The 20,814-nt window shown below is 34.2% G+C and overlaps 2 protein-coding genes across 2 annotated transcripts; both read left to right on the top strand.

Moving 5' to 3' along the window:
* The first annotated feature begins 215 nt into the window (after positions 1-215).
* Positions 216-6,965, top strand: LOC128233135 (interferon-induced protein 44-like). The gene is made up of 6 exons (XM_052946992.1): positions 216-898; positions 1,267-1,331; positions 2,073-2,273; positions 4,005-4,136; positions 4,855-5,026; positions 5,440-6,965. The coding sequence occupies exons 1-6, from the start codon at positions 352-354 to the stop codon at positions 5,778-5,780; spliced, it is 1,458 nt and encodes a 485-aa protein (XP_052802952.1). The 5' UTR covers positions 216-351; the 3' UTR covers positions 5,781-6,965.
* Positions 6,966-13,271: 6,306 nt separating this feature from the next.
* On the top strand, positions 13,272-19,444 carry LOC128233183 (interferon-induced protein 44-like). Its single transcript, XM_052946995.1, has 6 exons — positions 13,272-13,901; positions 14,320-14,384; positions 15,238-15,438; positions 16,904-17,035; positions 17,321-17,492; positions 18,240-19,444. Exons 1-6 carry the CDS (start codon positions 13,355-13,357, stop codon positions 18,578-18,580), a joined length of 1,458 nt encoding a protein of 485 aa, XP_052802955.1. The 5' UTR covers positions 13,272-13,354; the 3' UTR covers positions 18,581-19,444.
* The last annotated feature ends 1,370 nt before the right edge of the window (positions 19,445-20,814 follow it).

Below are 20,814 nucleotides of genomic sequence, written 5' to 3' on the forward strand. Positions count from 1 at the left end.
GGCCTTAGTTCATATTGAAGCATTAAATCACCATAAAAGTGAAGAACTTTGAGTGGTATAATTATGTGATCATCAAACTTGATCAGAGATAAACGGCAGGATAATAAATTTATACATTTACTCGAAAGGAAACTCTTGCTTTGGTAATAGTGCATGTTATCCTAAGTAAATTAGAGTAGTCGTTCTTTCTTCTCACATAACAAGGAAGTAAATAATGTTATAATTTTTTTATAGTTTAACAAAATTAGGGCATTCGGAAGTTCTAGTGTTTCTAGTGCCCTAGTTTCTAGTGCCCTAGTGTTTCATGAAATACATTTCTCGAGATACATGAACTGAGGTTTGAATTTAAATATGGGTAAGAGTTTAACAGAAAAAGACTTTGATCAAGTAGAATCCTGGATCGGAACTGGACCCAAAATATTCAATCTGCTGTACAGCATAAAACGGGATGGCTGTGGCGCGAGTGTGTTTCATCAGAAATGTGACAACCAAGGACCAACACTAACAGTCTTGTACAACAAGGAGGGTTCCGTGTATGGTGGGTACACCGGGCTTAGCTGGCAATCACCGGAAATTGGGTTGAATCAATCGGATGATGCGGCATTTCTTTATCAGTTGTATTTTTCTGGGAATAAGATCTCGAAGAAATTTCCATTAAAGAGCGGACAGACAGCGATTTGTTCATATGCCGGTTATGGGCCATTCTTTGGTAACAGCTTCTATCCTGACTTATATACATTTAGTGGTGTAATACAAAAGTTTTCTTCGGGAGAATACAACCTGAATGGGGACATGAATACACAATTCGGTAAGAACTACGAAACAGGAGGAACAACGTCCAAGGAAGTCAACAACGGACACCTCAGAGTGACAGATTTGGAGGTTTACACAGTCAAAGGTAAAGCAATGTTTTCGTTTGTGCATTCTATTATATGTTAAAGTTTATAAAAACATTCTTTAATTATATATGATATATATGCTCTAATCAGTATTTAGATTGTGTAGGTGTATAATGTTAAGATACATTTAGTTGTACTTGTTGTTGCTGATAGATTTTAAGTACATTTAGTAAACGTGTGTATTAAGTAAATGACACAACTTCAACTTGTTAAGCTTAAGTATCTTAGGAAAAAAAGATTATTTTTTTCTTTCCTAAGATACTTACGCTTATCAAGTTGAAATATATATATATAAACTAAAACAAGCTATTTAATTGAAAACATATTCATTAATACAACACGATATGTTCAAATATTTTATTTTTAGATGGCCAAAGAAAAGAGCCAGATTTGCCAACTCCATGGCGGAAAACTGCAGAATGGGGAACGGAGGTAAACTAAATACGAAAACATTATGAGAAATGAATATCGATTAAGTTTATTAAGTTTGTTGGTTTTTAATGCAGTTGTAGTTGTTTAATCCATTTACTTAAGTTAAATTCATTTCTATTTTTGGTATGTCAGTTAGTTCATTGATAACATTTTAACTTGTTTCACAAGATTCAAATTATTTTTGTTATGTTTTGATCAGTCGTATTCATGTTTAGAATTATGTATAGGGCATCGAGTGTTACTTGGCTAGATTGATATCTCTATGAACGTATATGTGTAAACCCCGTTAACATATCTGTGAAAGTTGGTTCCGGTTTGTTAACGTAAGTTCTAAACTTGTTAACGCAAAAAGTTTATGCTTTGTCTTTAGATATATCGTCAGTCTTCTTATTATGTACTCCGTGCATAGCATTTATGTTTAATATTATGTTGGGACACCGTTTGTTACTTGGCCATTTTACTATATGTACACACACGCATAGTCCCATGCTTGCTAGCATTTAAATAACACTTCGATCTGATGATAACTGCCAACAATTGAAAAACTGATGCAGCCTGTTAACATTAAATATATCATTATGATTCCTTTTTTTATTTAAGAATTATTATAAACTGAGAATGATAAAAGTATGATAAATTCTTTGAAGTATTTTGACACCAGCGTATTTCTATAGAAGGCGCCTGATTGTTCAAGCGCTCTCGTAATCACTATTCAAACAAATATTGTCATTGGTTTTGTAGTTGCTTGAGAGATTGGAGGAAGAGGTGAAAGGCATTCAACCGCCAGAAGAACTTGACGTGCCACATTTCAACATTCTATTGATGGGGCCTTTAGGCTCGGGTAAATCGAGCTTCTGTAATTTGGTGTCCTCTGTTTTTCGGGGAAGAATATCACACCGGGCAAGAGTTGGTGGAGACTCGGAAACAAGTACAACAACCATGGTAAGTGACCTTTATCAAGGCTGCGTTGGAAAGGCTCAATATATATATATGTGTAATAAAAGATACTAACATAACGGATAACCATTGATTCGCATTTACTATTATACTATTGTGTTAGAAAGGACGCCTTTCAAGCCCATTGAACTTTTAAATCACTGTATTGTACATTCAGTGTAAAATAATAATAATGTTGATGATCCCAAACACCCCTTCCCACTTGGAGAAAGCGGGATTCAGTGCCCTTTAGGCAGCACTATGGACTCGAGATGAACGAACGCAAGGAAAACGTATCTTTGTACTCGGAAAAGGAATATCCTTTCTCCATACTACTTTTATGTCATAAACAGACTTGTTCTAAACGTAAATCAACGTGAATGAAATCTGGAACGATTCTTAAAACGGGTTTTGTAGGGACTCATGCAAACCTATTTGCAGAGAAAGAGCAGTGAACCACAGCACGATGGCGAAAGGCCGAGGGCAATTGTTTTCTTAGGCCTTTCCCGACCTTCATTGGCATCAGAAATATTTATTTAAGTTTTCACAATAACAGTTGATCATACAATGCCATGGTGTGATTCCTTGATCATACTTTTTCATTAATTCAAATGTTTATGTTTCTCCTTTAAATGTATTTCTAAGTGAGCAAAATGAAAGAAAATACAATAACCTAAAAGAAAAGATTGTCCAAAACAATTCGGCACATTCAACCAGCCTAAGGGAACTATCGACCAGTCATATACATTGTACCAAAAATTGTTGGTCTGAATTTTTATTAAATCCGCAAAATATGCGTTGAAGTAAACTGATTAAATGATTTAATATTATAACCATGCCCAACTCATTTCACTTTAATGATAATTACGAGAAATACATTTATACAAAAGCAAAAGCGATACTTTGGCCCTTTATAACTGGAGACGTAGCTATTAATTAAAATAAACATTTATTAAGGCTTGTTAATTTTTATCTGTAATATATGCCTTTTAATTTTGATCATTAAAGTCAAATGAGTTAAACATTTACATGCATAGACAATAATTATTCCAGTCTCTTGTATCACAGTACCGGGCACATATAACTTAAGATCATTGAATGTATAACCCTTTATCGACGAATGATGTGATATCAAGTGGGTAAAGAACTATGAATGGACAAGAATAACTAGATTTAGGTTTTCTATGAAACGTTATACGAAACATTTACAACAGGTTAGGGCTAAGCATACAACAAATTGATAATTAAATTTTAAAATCCTGACTCTTAAAGGCGCATAATAAAGGCCACTGTAACAAATTCTTTTTAGATTATAAGCATGTTCATGTTTAATTCATTTGACTTTTATGGCCTAAACGAAAAGGCATATGATTTAGGAACAGATAAAAAACTACAAGGCTCAATGAAAAAAAAACTTGCCAGTCTACCTGCCTAACTGTCTACTGGCCTCTCTGTCTGTCTGCCTGTCTGTCTGCCTGTCTGTTTGTTTGTGTATTTGTTTGTGTGTCTGCCTTTTTGTCTGCTTGTCTGTCAATGTATATCACTGTCTGTATTTATGGGCATTTATCTGGCTTTTGCTTGAATGTTTGTCTGTCAATCTGTCTGTCTGTCCGCCCGTTCGTCCGCATATATGTCTGTGACTAGATTATGCTCACTAAACATACAACGTACAAGAAGGTTAATAATAATACCCGAACTAAATTATATAATTATCCGACCTTTAAAATACAATTTCAGTTTACGCCATACACGTTTGGGGACAAAGTCAGCCTACAGCTCTATGACACAAGAGGCTTAGCGGAGACGGATACATTGGACCTTGTCCAATGCAATCACATGTTGGAAGGTAACGTGCCGGACTTTTATGAGGTAAACGAACGGATTTTAAAGGGTAACAACCTGTTAGTTTTACAACAGATAATGTCATGTCGTTCAGAACTTAAAAATAGTAGTAGTAGAAGTAGCAGTAGAAGTAGTAGTAGTAGTAGTAGTAGTAGTAGTAGTAGTAGTAGTTGTTGTAGTAGTAGTAGTAGTAGTAGTAGTAGTAGTAGTAGTAGTAGTAGTAGTAGTAAAAATACTTTCATACTTTTATTCATTTAATAAATGGCGGCGTAGTATTTTGGTCATGCACGTATGCCCTGTTTAATTTAAAAGTGTTTTCGTGCATTTACTGTTATTATAATGAACATAGATTTATAAATAAAAGTGCATTGATTAATGTTCATAAAATGTTTGCACTAAAAACGAGTGAATAAGAAACTATAGAAAAAATACGGGAGAACTTTCTCACCACGAACCGGATATAGAAAATTGACAACTTAGCCTTCAACTATAATTTTGCCTAAGGGGCGTCGGCGGACTGGTAGCGGCATAGAAAAACACGTTATTCAAAAATGGGGTATTTAGAAAAAGAAGACACCCATAAAACTCCAAAACTGCTGTTTCTAAGAAAACAATGTATGACAAAGTCAATGTTTAAATGTCATGACCATTATGGTGCCTTGATTACTTTCTGAGGCAATGTTTAATGATTGAATTTGAATAAAGAGATTGCAAGAACAATCAAAATAGTATCATTTCTTCTTAGATGGCATCGGCGAGCCTGATATCAAATGACGATGCGGATTTTCAGCATAGGCCAAAATTGAGTCACAAAACGCACTGTGTTGTATTTGTTCTGGACGGTTCGACAGTGGGCGATATTTCAACGCCAATGTTGCACAAACTGAAAACGTATCGGAATCTGTTGAACAGAAAAGGTTAGTTCTCTAACTCAGTAATTCGGATAATTAGCCGAATTGTTTAACATTGACATGTATATATAGGAATGTCAACGGTTCTCTGTCCAGTTGTCTCATTACACGAGGGATATAAACGTGTTTGGTTACAATGGTTGACACTGTAGTTTTAAGCATCAAGGCGGTAATCCCATCATGTATCTGTTATTAATTTATTGTAATGACTTTGTGGTTTGTTTGTGGTGTTTGAATTTGTGTATGTTGTGTTAATACGTGTTTGTCTCTAGTTTATTGTCGTTTGTGCCGTTGCCTTTTGACTCATAAGCCGGGTTACATTTGAATTTCTGACTTTTGGGATTGTCCCTGTAGTTTTTATTGTATGATTAATGTTAAAAAAGTGTGAAAAAATATATATTTGGACATTAACTTTTCAGAGATACCACAAGCCGTATTAGTCACAAAGATTGACAAACTCTGCCATAAAACCGATGAAAATGTTAGTAACGCATTCATGAGCACAACGGTGAAGAAGGTAGTAGAAAAAGTATCAGAGATGTTCAAATTACCGCGGAACAATATTTGGCCAATTAAAAATTATGAAGAGGAAGTGGAAAGCGACGAGAACATCAACATTCTTGCTTTGTTTGCTATCCGACAGATCCTGTTCTTTGCAGAGGATTATTTGGAAAACATGAAAGTGAAGCAAAGTAGGAGAAGTCAGAAAGGAAAGGCAAAGCAGGCTGAAGGTGAAGTGTTCGGGTCAGACACTGCTTAAAACATATCATGCTTTGTTTTTTCAGAAACTGAATTTGTGTGGAACGTCGATATCAAGTATACATGCCATGTCCTCAGATGCTTAATTATACTAAAATTGTATAGACGCAGTCTTGACAACAATATCGTCATTGTAAATGTGTATGATATGACTAAACAATGACATATTACGAGTACATATGCGTTCGACTATTCCGCTTAAATTAAAACCTCATACATAATGTTTGATAACGTGTGTCCTTGAATAATTGTTTGTTGAAATGTGTCCACAAATTATTGCTAACAATCCTTGTAAATATCTTCGTACATTATGTTGTACTCTACTTGTTTAAGATATAACCCATGCCAAAACGTAATATGTTAAAGGTGATGTGAAAATATAGTATGTCTTTAAAAGCATTTGACATGTGTGCAAAACGAATCCAGTTAATTAAATCACTTTGAAATCATATCAAATCTAAGTTTAAACCATTGATGAAATAAGTTAGATACATAATGAAATGATCGCAAGATATTAACAATATATCAGAGCAAGCATGGTACGAGGTTTTTGGTATTACGAAATGGCGACAAATAACCCGACCCATACCTGAACAAAAGCTTCACTTCATCAGCAAAGCATTAATAAAGAAATGGTTATTCATATCTCGTTGATAATATACTAGCGAAAAGCGTAAATGCGCATAAAAGGATTCTTGCTGGAATTGATTGATTATAAATTATCTCCTACATTAACATACCAATGCACGTACATGTAGTCATGTTAAAAACATCATTTTAACCTTATTTTTGGTAAGTGTTAGTAACATATTTATATTTTTATAAGATATATATGTACTGCGTTGTTTGAAGAGTTTTTGTTACATGTTTCTTGTTTGCAATTATTTGTGATTGATTGTTTTTGTGTTCTATGTTTTTGGTTTTTACCCTTTATGTTTAAACTTTTGGCTACTTGGCTTGTAAATGAAATAAGTATTTTTGTAGTGCACAATCACTTAAGTCGCTTATTCATTACACACGCATAATGCTGTACAGAAGTTTGGTTTACGCATGTTTGCATGACATTGCTGATATGGAAAATTACGACTACACATGGATTGTTTTACATGAGAGTTCCAATAGCTTATGCCAACGTATTATTTTATTATTAACCAGGTTTTCATATAGTGAAACCTGGTTATTAGAATGGCGAACGTCGTTGTTCGGGCGGGCGGGCGGGCGGCCGGGCGGGCGGCGTCAAACTCACCTATGAAACTGAATAACTTAGGAAGGGTTGATATATCTTGACCAAACTTAGTCTATACAAAGAGTTTATGGGTACCTTTCATGGGATTCCTTTTGAGGTGCCTAGGGTCAAGGTCAGGTCACTGTTACTAAAAATAGAAAAACGGTTGAAACTGAATAACTTTAGTAAAAGTTGACATATCTTGACCAAACTTGGTCAATAGGAAGAGTTTATAGATACCTCTCATGGGATTGCGTTTGGGGTCCCTAGGTTCAAGGTCAAGGTGACTGTTACTAAAAATAGAAAAACGGTTGAAACTGAATAACTTTAGTAAGGGTTGACATATCTTGACCAAACTTGGTCTATTGAAAGAGTTTATGGGTACTTTTCATGCGATTGGGGTTCCTAGGTTCAAGGTCAATGTCACTGTTACTTAAAATAGAAAAACAGTTGAAACTAAATCATTTTAGTTCGGGATGACATATCTTGACTAAACTTGGTCTATTGAAAGAGTTTATGGGTACCTTTCATGTGATTGGGGTCCCTAGGTTCAAGGTCAAGGTCACTGGTACTTAAAATAGAAAAAACAGTTGAAAATAAATCATTTTAGTTCGGGATGACATATCTTGACTAAACTTGGTGTACAGAAAGAGTTTATAGATACCTTTTCATGGGATTGCCTTTGGGATCCCTAGGGTCAAGGTCAAGGTCACTGTAACTAAAAATAAAAAAACAGTTGAAACTGAATAACTTTGGTTAAGGTTGACATATCTTGACCAAACTTGGTATACAGGAAGAGTTTATGGATACCTTTCAATGGATTGCATTTGGAGTCCCTAGGGTCAAGGTCACTGCTACTAAAAATAGAAAAATGGTTCAAACTGAATATCTTTAGTTAGGGTTGACATTTCTTGACGAAACTTGGTCTATAGGAAGAGTTTATGGGTACTTTAATGGGATTGCGTTTTGAGGTCCCTAGATTCAAGGTCAAGGTCACTGTTACTAAAAATCGAAAAACAGTTGAAACTGAATCATTTTAGTAAGGGTCTACATTTCTTGACCAAACCAGGTATAAAGGAAGAGTTTATAGGTACCTTTTATGGGATTGCGTTTGGGGTCCCTAGATTCAAGGTCAAAGTCACTGTTACTAAAAATAGAAAAATGGTTGAAAGTGAATAACTAAAATTAGGGTTGACATATCCTGACAAAATTTGGTATAAAGGAAGAGTTATGGATACCTTTCAATGGATTGCATTTGGGGTCCCTAGGTTCAAGTTCACTGTTACTAAAAATAGAAAAACAGACACAGGCTGAAGTTCTTCTGTCAATCATTAAAAACCTGGTTTCGTCGCATTGCGGCGTTTCTTGTTAAAAAGTAGAATATATTGTCATGCAATATTTTAAAAAATGATCAAATAAACACTGCTTTTTCCAAACTTATCTGCATCTTGTTGCTCGGTTGAGGTGCTATGTAGATGTAGCACCTGATTTCTTATAATTATGCACGAGGTGGGAAGGTACTGCATTAATGCGCATCATCCGATATGGTTAAATTGTGGCAAATACTATCATCTTATGATATATTTTTTAGAGACTCTGAGGTATGTTGCTTTTTTGGCAGTGTTTTTGCAGTTGGTGGTGTTAATGTTGATTATCATCTTGATTGATTCCATGTTAAAGTGCCTCAATGACTTTCGAGATGTTTGTTACGTATTTTGAATGACTTTTAGAATCAGGTGTGAATACCTGTACGTGCCAATATTCGATTTCTCTGTTAGTTTTGTGGCGACTGTTTACTGTGGAACAGCCGGCTTTTAAGAACTAGACATCATTGTATAACTAACTATCGTATGCATCGAACTGCCTATTTCATATAAAACACAAAACATTCACCAGCGTTTGTGTTGAATAGTCATGGCTCCAATATCACAATCGTACTTGGTTAGTTATCAACCTCAATCTGAACTAATTTCACTGCTTGATTCAAAATTAAAAATGTTTTGTTATTTTTGAAAGCACATAATGTCATAGATGATATTGATTAAAATAATAAGTCAGCATTTTATAGAAAGATAATTCTGGAGGAAAAATGGTACTTGAGTTTAATTTACTGTTTTCAGTTTTTACTAAAGAACATTTTGTGCCCTAAGAACAAGTTTCTTTAGAATATTGAGCGATGATGTTTATTAGCGGAATGCATAAGAGAATACCGTTTAAAAATAGCAATTTGGAATTATGCGATGCCGTTATGTAGAAAAAAATAGTTGACCTGACGATTGAGAAAAGACTTTAGCATTTTCTCAATATTTGCAAAACTACATTTCCGATCCTTATCAGTCAAGTCCAGTTTATCGACATACTTTATTATACAAAACTAATAGTTACTTTGAGTAATTTTTACTGCAGTTCATCTTACACTTATGTTTTTGACAAAAAAGTTATTTCTAATTAAGTTAAATCAAGTATACAACACCATTTCATATTTCTTTCGTAGTCAATTTTATTTTTGTAAAACCAAGACCAAATATTTCGTGGGTTCGATACCCATCAGCGATGAGTTTTCTCCATATATCAAGACGGACACCAGTAGTGGTTTCCACGGAAGAAACAGCCACGAGAGTGATTCATATACGAGTATACAGAGCTGTATTCGAATTCGGGCATAAATCAATACATAAAGTATAAGCTGAAGGCCACGTATAACTCTAGAGTTCTCCAATCAATTTTACTTTCTGTTTGCTAAGAATGTTCATAACATAACTTACGGCGCAGGAGTGATATAACCCCATATAATATTTTTCATATATAACTAGTGTAATAACTATGCAAATTAGGTAACCACATCACAGAAAAATGTATTCATACGCGCTGTCCAAAGGTAAACAAACAGCAGAAACAATGTTTCAAAAGAAATCCTGTCGATGTCAACAAACTCAGCTCCACAATGAAACGAATGTTGAAGAAGGCTGGCCTTAATCCAAACAAACGACCCCCAGATCACAGCGCCAGAAAATACCTCGTCCAGGAATTGAATCATGAATGACAACAATGTTCCTGCGAACCAGATTTTGCAAATTTATATCGGGACACAAGAACATTGCATCTTTACACAACCATAGTCATATAAATCCAAATCAACACAAGGAAATACCCAACATCCTGTACTCCAGTGAAAATATATGTACAATGCTCAGTCTATGCACACAGTTTGCTAGCAATGCTCAAATTCACACAGTCACTGATTCCACATGAAATCTCAATTTTTCTGTTGGATTTTACAACATTTTTGGTGCTCCAATACACGGAGGTAAAACTCTATGTGCATATCAATCAAATGACAAAAATCCATGATGTAATCCAACAGCTATAAAGCAAATTCGCACTACTGAAAGCGACTGTGACGCTGACTAACGGTCTTTTCAAACTTCGACTGCCAAATGACATGTACACACTCGCGTGATTACTAATGACGTCACGCGGTTATGACATTGCTCTAATTATTGATTTGCTTGATTTAAATGGATTGAAATATGGTCTTTTTTGTTTTTAAGTGAAACCTTTGAAAATCGGTTGATAATTCTGACATGAATGATGTTTTTTATTGTAAATTCTATATTCTTTCCTGCGGATGAGGCATCCTAATAAGACTCAATGTAAATTCTTCGCTCTAGGACATGAGAATGTGTATTGAAGAAAATTTTACCTAGAGTTCAACCGTAATTGAGTTATGTTATAAAAGGAATCTCAAATTCGTGATTATGTTGTATCATGTTTATTAAACTCTTCATTTAAAAACGATAAAATCTCGGCAGAGCCTCGTTTTTATCATTTTAAAATGAACTCGGTTAATAACTTTTATACAAAATAAACAATCATTTGAGATCCTCTATATACATTATAAGATAATGAATGAAAACGCGCAATATAGGATATCTATTAAAGTATTAATGTACGCTTACAGTTCTGATTCAAATAATAATTAATTTAGACTTGGCACATATACACAAAAGTATGTTTTATTTGTATATGCATTCAAATTTGGGGGAAAACAATTGTCTTAATGGATGAATGTATCTATGATCTATTCTGTCCAGTTAAATCTATTAAAACTATTTTAAAATCGATGGAACGGAACGGGTGTAAAAATTAAGGCAGTATGCGCAAAACATTTCAACGTTAGGCCACACCAAATTAATGTTTTGTTCCTCAGATTTTTGCAAAAAAAAATGGATCGAGCGAGCAAGCGAAAAAACAAATATTTTGTCAGTTTTCATAAAACCCGAAGCGAGCGAAGAGCGAAAACAAATATTTCGTATGATCAATATTAATAGAAAATATTGTTCAATAACATTGCCCTTAACCAATATTTGAATGAAATCTTAAAACTGAACCTCTAATGGACATTCGGATAATATCCGAATACATACCATTTATTTATCTGTTTAAGTACACACATTATAGAGATAAACCAAATTCTAATATAAATAAAACATATTTTTAGTTTGACGATCATTCAAAAAAAAATATAACGCTGCTTTTAGGAAAAAATTAAAATGACTTATATAAATCTACCTGAATCACCTTAACATCTTTTGCAACTGTATTTAGATATTCATTAGGATTGATTTTGGATGTTTAAAAAACAAGGTTTTACACTGGCATCTTCAAACATCAGACTCCATTTACATTTAAATTTCTTGACTTAATTTCGTTTTGATTATCACAGTTAATGCAATGGGGTGTGCTTATCCAAATGAAAAGTAAAAGAATATGTTCGTTTATGGTCAGGGAGTTGTTTTTTATAATCCAGGAGTATGCTGTAAAAGAAAGCTGAAATTAAAGTTATAAACTTAGGTTAGGCTTACCTATCTATCCATCCCAGTGTTAATATCGCTATTAGTAAAAAGATATTTGTTCTAAACTGTTGTTTTGTCAGAATTTGGATAAAAAAATGACTTTGATACATCAAGTGGGACCAAGCAATGATCCATGTTCCTGTTGATTGAAGCTGTGTTCTTTAGCATTGATGTCATGAGGTAAAATACTGGTCACTTGTATTATGATTGAATCAAATAATACTTAATTGTGTCATTGTTTATCATTCCGATTTCCATCCAAAAGGAATCACAAATAACTAGTCCATCCAAATGGCCGTCAACGAGTCTTTTGATTATATTTCTACTATGGCAGACTTTAGACGTCGTTACAGGGAAACATTAGAAACATCAAAATAATGAAAAAAGTATCCCTGATCGCTCATTATTGTAGATACACTACTAACCATAATAACGCTACCAGTATCAGATACATATGTTTAATTGCATAATTATTGATTCAATTAATGATCCTTTAGTGCATGAGAAGATGACCAATGATTCCAGCATGGTTAAAATACATTTATTGTCAAAGATAAGATAAAATTTCCAAAATTTGAGCCACAGTGTTTATACCGGAAGCCGCCATTTTGATTGAATTTATTGAAACCAATGCTAAACCGATCGAAACTAAAGTATATAACACCACGCATCGGTTACTTCCCTTTACAAAAACACTTAAACTGGCTTATTAAATTATAATTGATTTTTTCTCAGCCTTTTAAAAAAAAAAATACAAAAATCTGGTTGGCGATAAAAATATAGGAGCGGGCGAACATTTTTTATTTTATTTTTTACATTTTCCACAAAATAGGAGCGTTAAATCCGAGGAACGAAACATCAATTTGGTGTGGCCTTATTTTCAAAAATAAAAAAAGTGTTTAAAGCATTTAGCCCTAGTAGACAATTCCGTATTCATGAATAAAATAATTCAGCTAAATAAAAAACAAGCATTTATGGTACAGGCAAATTATTGGTCGATGTTAAATTATTGTTGTACCCGTGAGATATTTGTGATGCTCCATAGCTCTCATGGAATAACTGACAAAATACCAGACGGGGTTAAATGAAATTATTTCAATCACACCCCTGTTCATGCTGTTGTATCTTCCTGTTGAATTGCGCCAATATAAATTATAAAGCATTTTTCACCATAAAGGTAGATATGTTAGAACCAACTTAGGTTCAGCTTAACAACTTTCCATAATACAATAATGTAATCTTCAAACTTGATCAGGGCTTAATGGCGGAATATTAAAACAATATATTAAAAGTTAAAACAAATGAAAACCATTACCTGTGTAATAGTGCATGTTATCCTTATTACGTTAGAGTTGTCGTTCTTTCTTCAATTAGAACAAGGAAGTAAATACTGTTTATTAAAGGTGTAGATTTTGAGAACATAATATTATAAAATAAGGGCATTTTAAAGAGATCGAGATTGCTTGGTTATCTTTCTGAAGTTTGAATTCAAATATGGGTAAAAGTTTAACAGAAAAGGACTTTGTCCAAGTTGAATCCTGGATCGGAACTGGACCCAAAACATTCAATCTGCTGTACAGCATAACAAGGGATGGCTGTGACCCGAGTATGTTTCATCAGAAATGTGACAACCAAGGACCAACACTAACAGTCTTGTACAACAAGGAGGGTTCCGTTTATGGAGGTTACGCAAGTGTTAAATGGATCTCGTCGCCAAACGGATTGGATCAAAATGACAATTCTGCATTTTTATACCAATTGTATTATTCTGGCCGTAACACGCCTAAGAAATATCCAGTAAAACCCGGACACACAGCCATTTGTTCAGCAACAAGCTTGGGTCCGTTATTTGGAAGTAATCATGTGTATGACGTATTTACATTTAGTGGAAGTATTCAAAACATTTCTTCGGGTGAATACAATCTGAATGGTGACATGCAAACATACTTCGGTAAAAACTACGATACTGCGGGAATATCATCCAAGGAATTCAACAACGGACACATTAGAGTGACAGAGTTGGAGGTTTATGCCGTCAAAGGTAAACACTGAACTTTAAATTGGTATTTGCAAATCCTCGTATATCTAAATAGGGTTAAACAAAAGTGAGCCTTTATGGTGTTTTCTGTCCTACATCAAAAGAATATACTTAAAATATTTGTACTGGTTCGTCCGTATCTTTTAATCTTATTATATCATATGGTTTACTGTTTATATATGTCCATTCATGTGCAATATAGATACATGTAATGTAATAAAATTATCAGCAGGGAATCAGAATAACATTATCAAATGAATTTAAATCATATGGCTATATCATCCGTATAAAACAGTGCACAATATGTTCAGGAAAAATAATTAAATCGTTAACTTTGCTTATAAAGTAATATATATATATATATATATATATATATATATATTTGTATTAAAAGGTTTTAATTTATTTGTTTTCTTATTAGATGACCAAAGAAAACCGAAGGCTTTACCAACTCCATGGCGGAAAACTGCAGAATTTGGGCCCACGGTAGATTTTAATATGCCAGCGATGAACAAAATTACGTTTGCCCTTAAAGCCTGTTATTCAGTTTTGTTTTTGCTGTTCATGTTGCTATTATAATTGTTATTTCCCCTATTCCAAAACAGTTAAATTTGTTTTCAATATATAATATTGGAAACTACAGGGACAAATCCAGTAGCCAAAACATTAATAAAAGAAAACCTTGCTTAAATTGTACAAGGCAAATGTCTTACATGTATATATTAATCGAGAAATACACAACGTAGAAGCAACACAGACCACACTTCAAAGTCAAAGCACCAAAATATAATTGACTGTTGGGGTCACCGAATCGGTCAGCGAAACAGTAGTTCAGTTAAGTAGTGTATATGTGAGATAATTTATTCACATCAAAGAACCTGTTAAATATTTGTTTAAACAACTTTTTTAAACAACTCCCAAATGTGTTCACAAACAGCGAGGGATTTTCTTATCACGTTCTTCTAATTATGTGATCAGTACGCCACATTTATGTTCAGACGTATGCAGGGAGCATTGAATGCTACTTTAGAATTAAACATGCCTCATGGTGGGCAAATAACGTAAGATTTCATGCTCAATAACAATTCGAATCATACTATCTTGAATCTTATGTTTAGCAGCGGCAATCGAACAGCTTTACAAACTGTCAAAAAGCCTATGGCGTATGACTGTATCGTTCCTATAATTAAGAATTAAACACTGAACAAAGTACCAATATGATCAAACGTTTAATGTTGTTCGAAGAAGAGCGTTATTCTGATTTGAAGATGCTAACATGCATGTATATGCACATGCGCTATCGTAGTCATTAATAGCACAGAAACCTTGTTTTTTGTAGGTGTTGGGGAGCTTGAAAGAAGAAGTCAAAGGCATTCAACCGCCAGAAGGACTCGACGTGCCACAATTCAACATTCTATTGTTGGGGCCTTTAGGCTCGGGTAAATCGAGCGTCTGCAATTTGGTGGCATCTGTGTTTCGTGGGAGAATATCACACCGCGCAAGAGTAGGTGGTAACGTTCAAACCAGCACAACAACCCAGGTATTTTATTTCTGTCCATCTGTCCGTCCTTCCGTTTGTCTTTCCGTCCATCCGTTTGGATTCATTACTATTTAAATGTTGGACATAAAGTAATGAAACTTATGGAAAGTGTGTATAAACATAGATCAAGATTCGATTACACAGGATCAGTTACACAAAAGTCATTGCCCTTTAATTTATGAAGAACGCTTATGAGTCGTCCTCAGGCATTTCTATGTAACTGATATACCGATCTTAAAAAAGCAATTGTGTGGAGTGTGTATAACTATAGTACGGGGGTGAACGCGCAAGATTCGACTTGATCGGGTCAGTAACACAGGAGTTATTGCCGTTTTATTAGTGAAAATGGCTATACATCTGTCTATAGCTATTACCATATAACTAACTGATAGAATTAAATTAAAGTTATGCCAAATTAGTATAATTATTGCAAGATTCATCTCGATCAGGTCGGTAACACAAGAGTTGTTGCCCTTAATGTAATGGAAAACAGCTAAAATTGGTCCAACCACAGTTACTTATGTTAAACCTAATGACATAATTTAATGAAACTAACATGAACTGTGTACACTTTTTGCATGATGGTGCAATAATTTGTCAGTAACATAGAAGTTATTGCCCTTGCATTGATAAAAGAAATCTCAAATGTTATATATTTATATATAACTAAATGACAGAAATTAGTGAAACTTACATATTTTTGTACCACTATAGTGTTGTTGTATATGCAAATGTGTTGTCAGTATCATCACTATTGCCTTTAAAGTAATGCAATGACTATACTTGAGTGTGTCCTTTAGAAGGAATAACAATTGCATTCGATTAATATCGGTGCGAAATTCGGCAAAGAACGGCGTCGGCGGCGGGACAATGATGAGTCACGCGCTGTGGCGTAATATGTTTTTATATATTTTATTATACACTTAATGTAACCATAATTATGATATTTCAATGGATCAATTCCATAAACATTAACTTCACAAAATTATATCTTCAAAACAAAACAAAACAAAATAAACCTTAAAAGACGTGATACTGAAGGAAATTCTTGACGCATGCAGTGATTAATAAATACTGCGCGTCATGACGTTAGGAAACATCATCGCACGCAAAAAAATGCGTTTTTCTATGTAATCTTTCACAAACAAATGTAATGCAATGTATGCTAGAAAAATCTGACCCTCGAATTTGCTGCGTAGCCGATACCTCGGCAAGCCTCGTTACCTGGCATTTCGCAGGTACCCACGGGTCGCATTTTTCTATCCGAAACGGAAACACATAACATATAATATCATTTCCATATCATTCCTTTAAAACAAAATGTGTAGCCATACGTTGCTGATGCAGTGATGGCATAATTCTAACTATGGTTTTCTATATGAAATCGTGATGTAATGGAATATCACAGACAGATTCTGGTCAACAAAGGTAGCCATGTTCATAGATCTTTTAAATACGATTACAGTTGACGCCATACACGTTTGGGGATAAAGCCAGCCTTCAGCTCTATGACACGAGAGGTATAGCGGAGTCGGACACATTGGACCTTCTGCAATGCAATTTCATACTTGACGGTCACGTTCCGGATTTTTATGAGGTAGATGTTATATTTATTTATTCTATCTTGAGATTATCAACTTTAACAAATGCATACTGATAATACCTAGAGTGATATCTATATCAAGCTTTAAATGTATGAACTACAGGGGAAACCCTAGCATACATTGATTTATTTGTTTAAAAATGATTAATGCGAACATTATCAATAAATGACAGCCTTTTTGCAATAAACTAACGAAAGTAATTCCACGTAACATACTTAGAATAACATGATTTACTGGTACTGAATATGATGGACGTTGTTGTTGGATTTGTTTTGTAGATGTCACCCACACATCTCTTAAAATGTGACGACGCCGAATTTCGTCATCAAGCCGCGTTAAAAAACAAAATTCACTGCGCTGTGTTTGTACTGGATGGTTTGACTGTTGACGATATGTCCAAGTCAATGCTGCAGAAACTACTGTCCTATCGGGATCTATTGAACGGAAAGGGTAAAAATAATATGTTTGGATAATAAGCAAACTACTTTTACTGTGATTTTCACGAAACAGAATATCTTGGGTCGAAAATGGTGTTTTCATACATTTATTTGAGGCTAGCTTGAAAAGAAAACCTTTTGAGGTGTATTCCAAGAGAATATCGGCTTTTTATCATCCCGTGTGGCTTTTTGGAGAGTATCTGCATTTTTATATGAATATGAGCATTATACCTAATGCAGATTAATTCGTAGAAAGTACATTTTGTTTAAGAAATATATAAATAACACATTTGTTTCAAGCTTAAAGATGCACTCTTACTCCAAAATAAAATTTACCGCAATAAATAATATTGTTTTAATATTCCAAAAAGAATGAATATTTAATGTCGAAAACAATGGTTCTTATGACGGATATCGAGTTTTAATGGAAAGAATTGAGCATAAAACACGGTATTTTTACCTAATGAGACTATAGTAGATCAAAGTAAATCTTTTAGCTTTCACCACTCATTTAATACTTTTGCGCCTTCTGCTATTAAAAACACGGTTAAATCCTGTTATCAGTAATTAATATTTTCCATAAATGCATTATTAATTAAGTAGTCAAAGGATAATCACTCAAAACATGTTTGTTATACATGTGTATGTATTGATTTTGAATAAGACTTCACTTTAAGTGTAGTGTGTATACATGCATAATGCATACGTGCAGGTTTTTAAACTGAAGAATTTTTCATAATTACATGTATTCTACTTCTAGGAATACCACAAGCGGCGTTGATCACAAAAATTGACAAACTCTGCGAGCAGTCGGCTGAGAATATTAGTAACACTTTCCTTAGCCCAGCAGTCAAAGAGCTTGTTTACAATGTTGCGGACCTACTGAATCTTCCACGGAACAGCATTCTGCCTGTTAAAAACTACGAGGAGGAAATGGAAAGCGACGAGAACATCAACATCCTTGCTCTGTTTGCTGTCCGACAGATCCTGTTCTTTGCAGAGGATTATTTGGAAAACATGAAAGATAAGCAAAGTAGAAGTAGGGGAAATGCAAATAGCGGTCAGGCTCATAGTGATGTGCGCGGATCAGACACTGCCTAAATATGTTCACAAATTAAGGTAGAAAATGTTAAAGACATCAAATGATTAACTTTACTGAAAAAGAATACCAATAAGCATACACTGCTTAAATAATTTAATATATACACATGCTAACATTCTTTTCACCGTCAAATACTTAAGGTATTCGATATTTAAATATGTATATTTGGAAGGCCTGGTTACCCCATATAAGTTTGGGTTTTATTTGTAGAGAGTTGAGACAAATATACCTAGACACCTTGTGATTGCCAAATAAGTCATTTCATATCCGATTTTAATTGAAATAAAGAACAAAAATAAGACTGAAATTACTTTATCTTAATGTTAGTTCTTTTCAAATGATACCAGCCATGAAAAGGTCACCATGCATCGAAATTTGATGGTACACGAGATTAAATAAAATCGTCAGACAAATAGACTATTCGAATACCTTTAAACTTTAATTACAACCGGTAGTGTTGAGGTAGTAAGAATTTGCATGTGACCACTATGGAAATTAAACAATGATTTCAAATGATTTTCAAATGATTTTGACATATTTTGAATTTAAAATGTAACATAAGCTTTGTTTAAACAAGTGTTTCATTTGCATGCTTTTGTTTAAGACGTATACATTTGTTATTACCTACGTACGTTGTAGATTGTTGAAACAGTATGAATTCATCATATTTTATCTATTCATATTTACTTTGCGATGTAACCTTAACCCCATTAAACAACTAGTGTAAGCCTTGTACCAATTGTTCTTCGCCACTAAATGGCGACAATTAACAAGACCCATACAAGGAAACAGCTTTGCTTCAGCAATAATTCTAATTGTATGTATGTATGCTTATAACCAACACTAATTCCCTGTAAACTCCTTTATTCTGAATACAAATAAAATCCAGTGAAACTTGAAAGTCTCAGAGTTGTACTGACCTCGACGTGGCTTCCATTGTGGGTTGATTCCACCCACATCTCGTCCCCCTGCTTCAGTTTCAAGATAACGGTTTCCCGCCCTGAAGGTCTTGGTGTTGGTGGTATGTATCGACTGCCGCGACAATCACGTTCGCGCTGTTTAGAACAAGTTCCGCCCACATGTAGTGATTGGCGTCTTGCTGGCTAATGGCAAACGTGAACATGTAGGTACCGCCTTCCGGGCATGTGAAAACACCGGTGTTGGGACTATAACCTGTACCGTCGTTGACAAGAACCTAGAAAATTGTTAAACACAGTTTATATGTTTCCATTTTTATTGATATTTTGTTTGCATTATGCGACAAATGAATATATTAAAGGAAATCACTATGTCAAATCAAAATTTAGTTGCTTTACACGTTTAAAACAAATGTTCATAGCTTTGATAAGCTATACATGAAGAACGCTTTGAACATGTATATATATGGGGGAATATTGCTGCGTATTCCAGGAAATAGTATTTTCAAGGTAGATGCCCTTGCTACCGTTTTATGGTGTCGATATCCACCATTATATTATCATTTCAGTCAATAGTTATTATGTAGAGCTGTTCAAATTGTCTATACTACATTCACATTCAATCATCGGACGTTTGTTATGTCAATTGCATTTTAGGGCTTTTGACACCATAAAAGACTCTTTCTTATCAAAGCCGTCAGCTACAAACCACAGTACTTTTTAAAGCTAACTTTTATGTTTTCTTTACAACATAAGGATGCCAGTTTCATTCTTTGCGTGAAAGATTACTTTGACGAATTTAAGCGTCTGGTGCAGTCCTCAGGTGACGTCATGGTCCAAATATTCCGAAAACGCAATACCACCGAATCCTGTGAAGAAAACAATATATAGTATAAGTAATATATAAAGCGTTTACATCTAATGCTGTAAATTTGTTAAATTAGAAAACGTTTCTGAAAAAAAGTCTGGTGATCCACTTGACATCAAATGGAAAAGTAGCAGTGCCAACGCGAGCCTAAAACGGTAGGAAAAGAGTTCACAAATGACTGACCAGTGCAATCATTTACCACGGAAATAAGGACCTGTCAAAGTTAGTTTAAAGATTACTCCCATATAAAGTTAACCACAGCTTATACAATTGTTTAGATATACCAGAAAGGAAGAGAATAAATGTCGAAAACAATGGTTCTTATGAAGGAACCCTGTCAAATTTGAAAGAAATGTGCAGAAAAAACGTTATTTCTACCTTATGAGGTGATAGTAGATCACAGTAAATCTTTTAGCAGTCACCAATCATTTAATAATTTAGGGTTTTC

The sequence above is a fragment of the Mya arenaria genome, chromosome 1, assembly GCF_026914265.1.
Source record: "Mya arenaria isolate MELC-2E11 chromosome 1, ASM2691426v1".
Classification (NCBI taxonomy): domain Eukaryota; kingdom Metazoa; phylum Mollusca; class Bivalvia; order Myida; family Myidae; genus Mya; species Mya arenaria.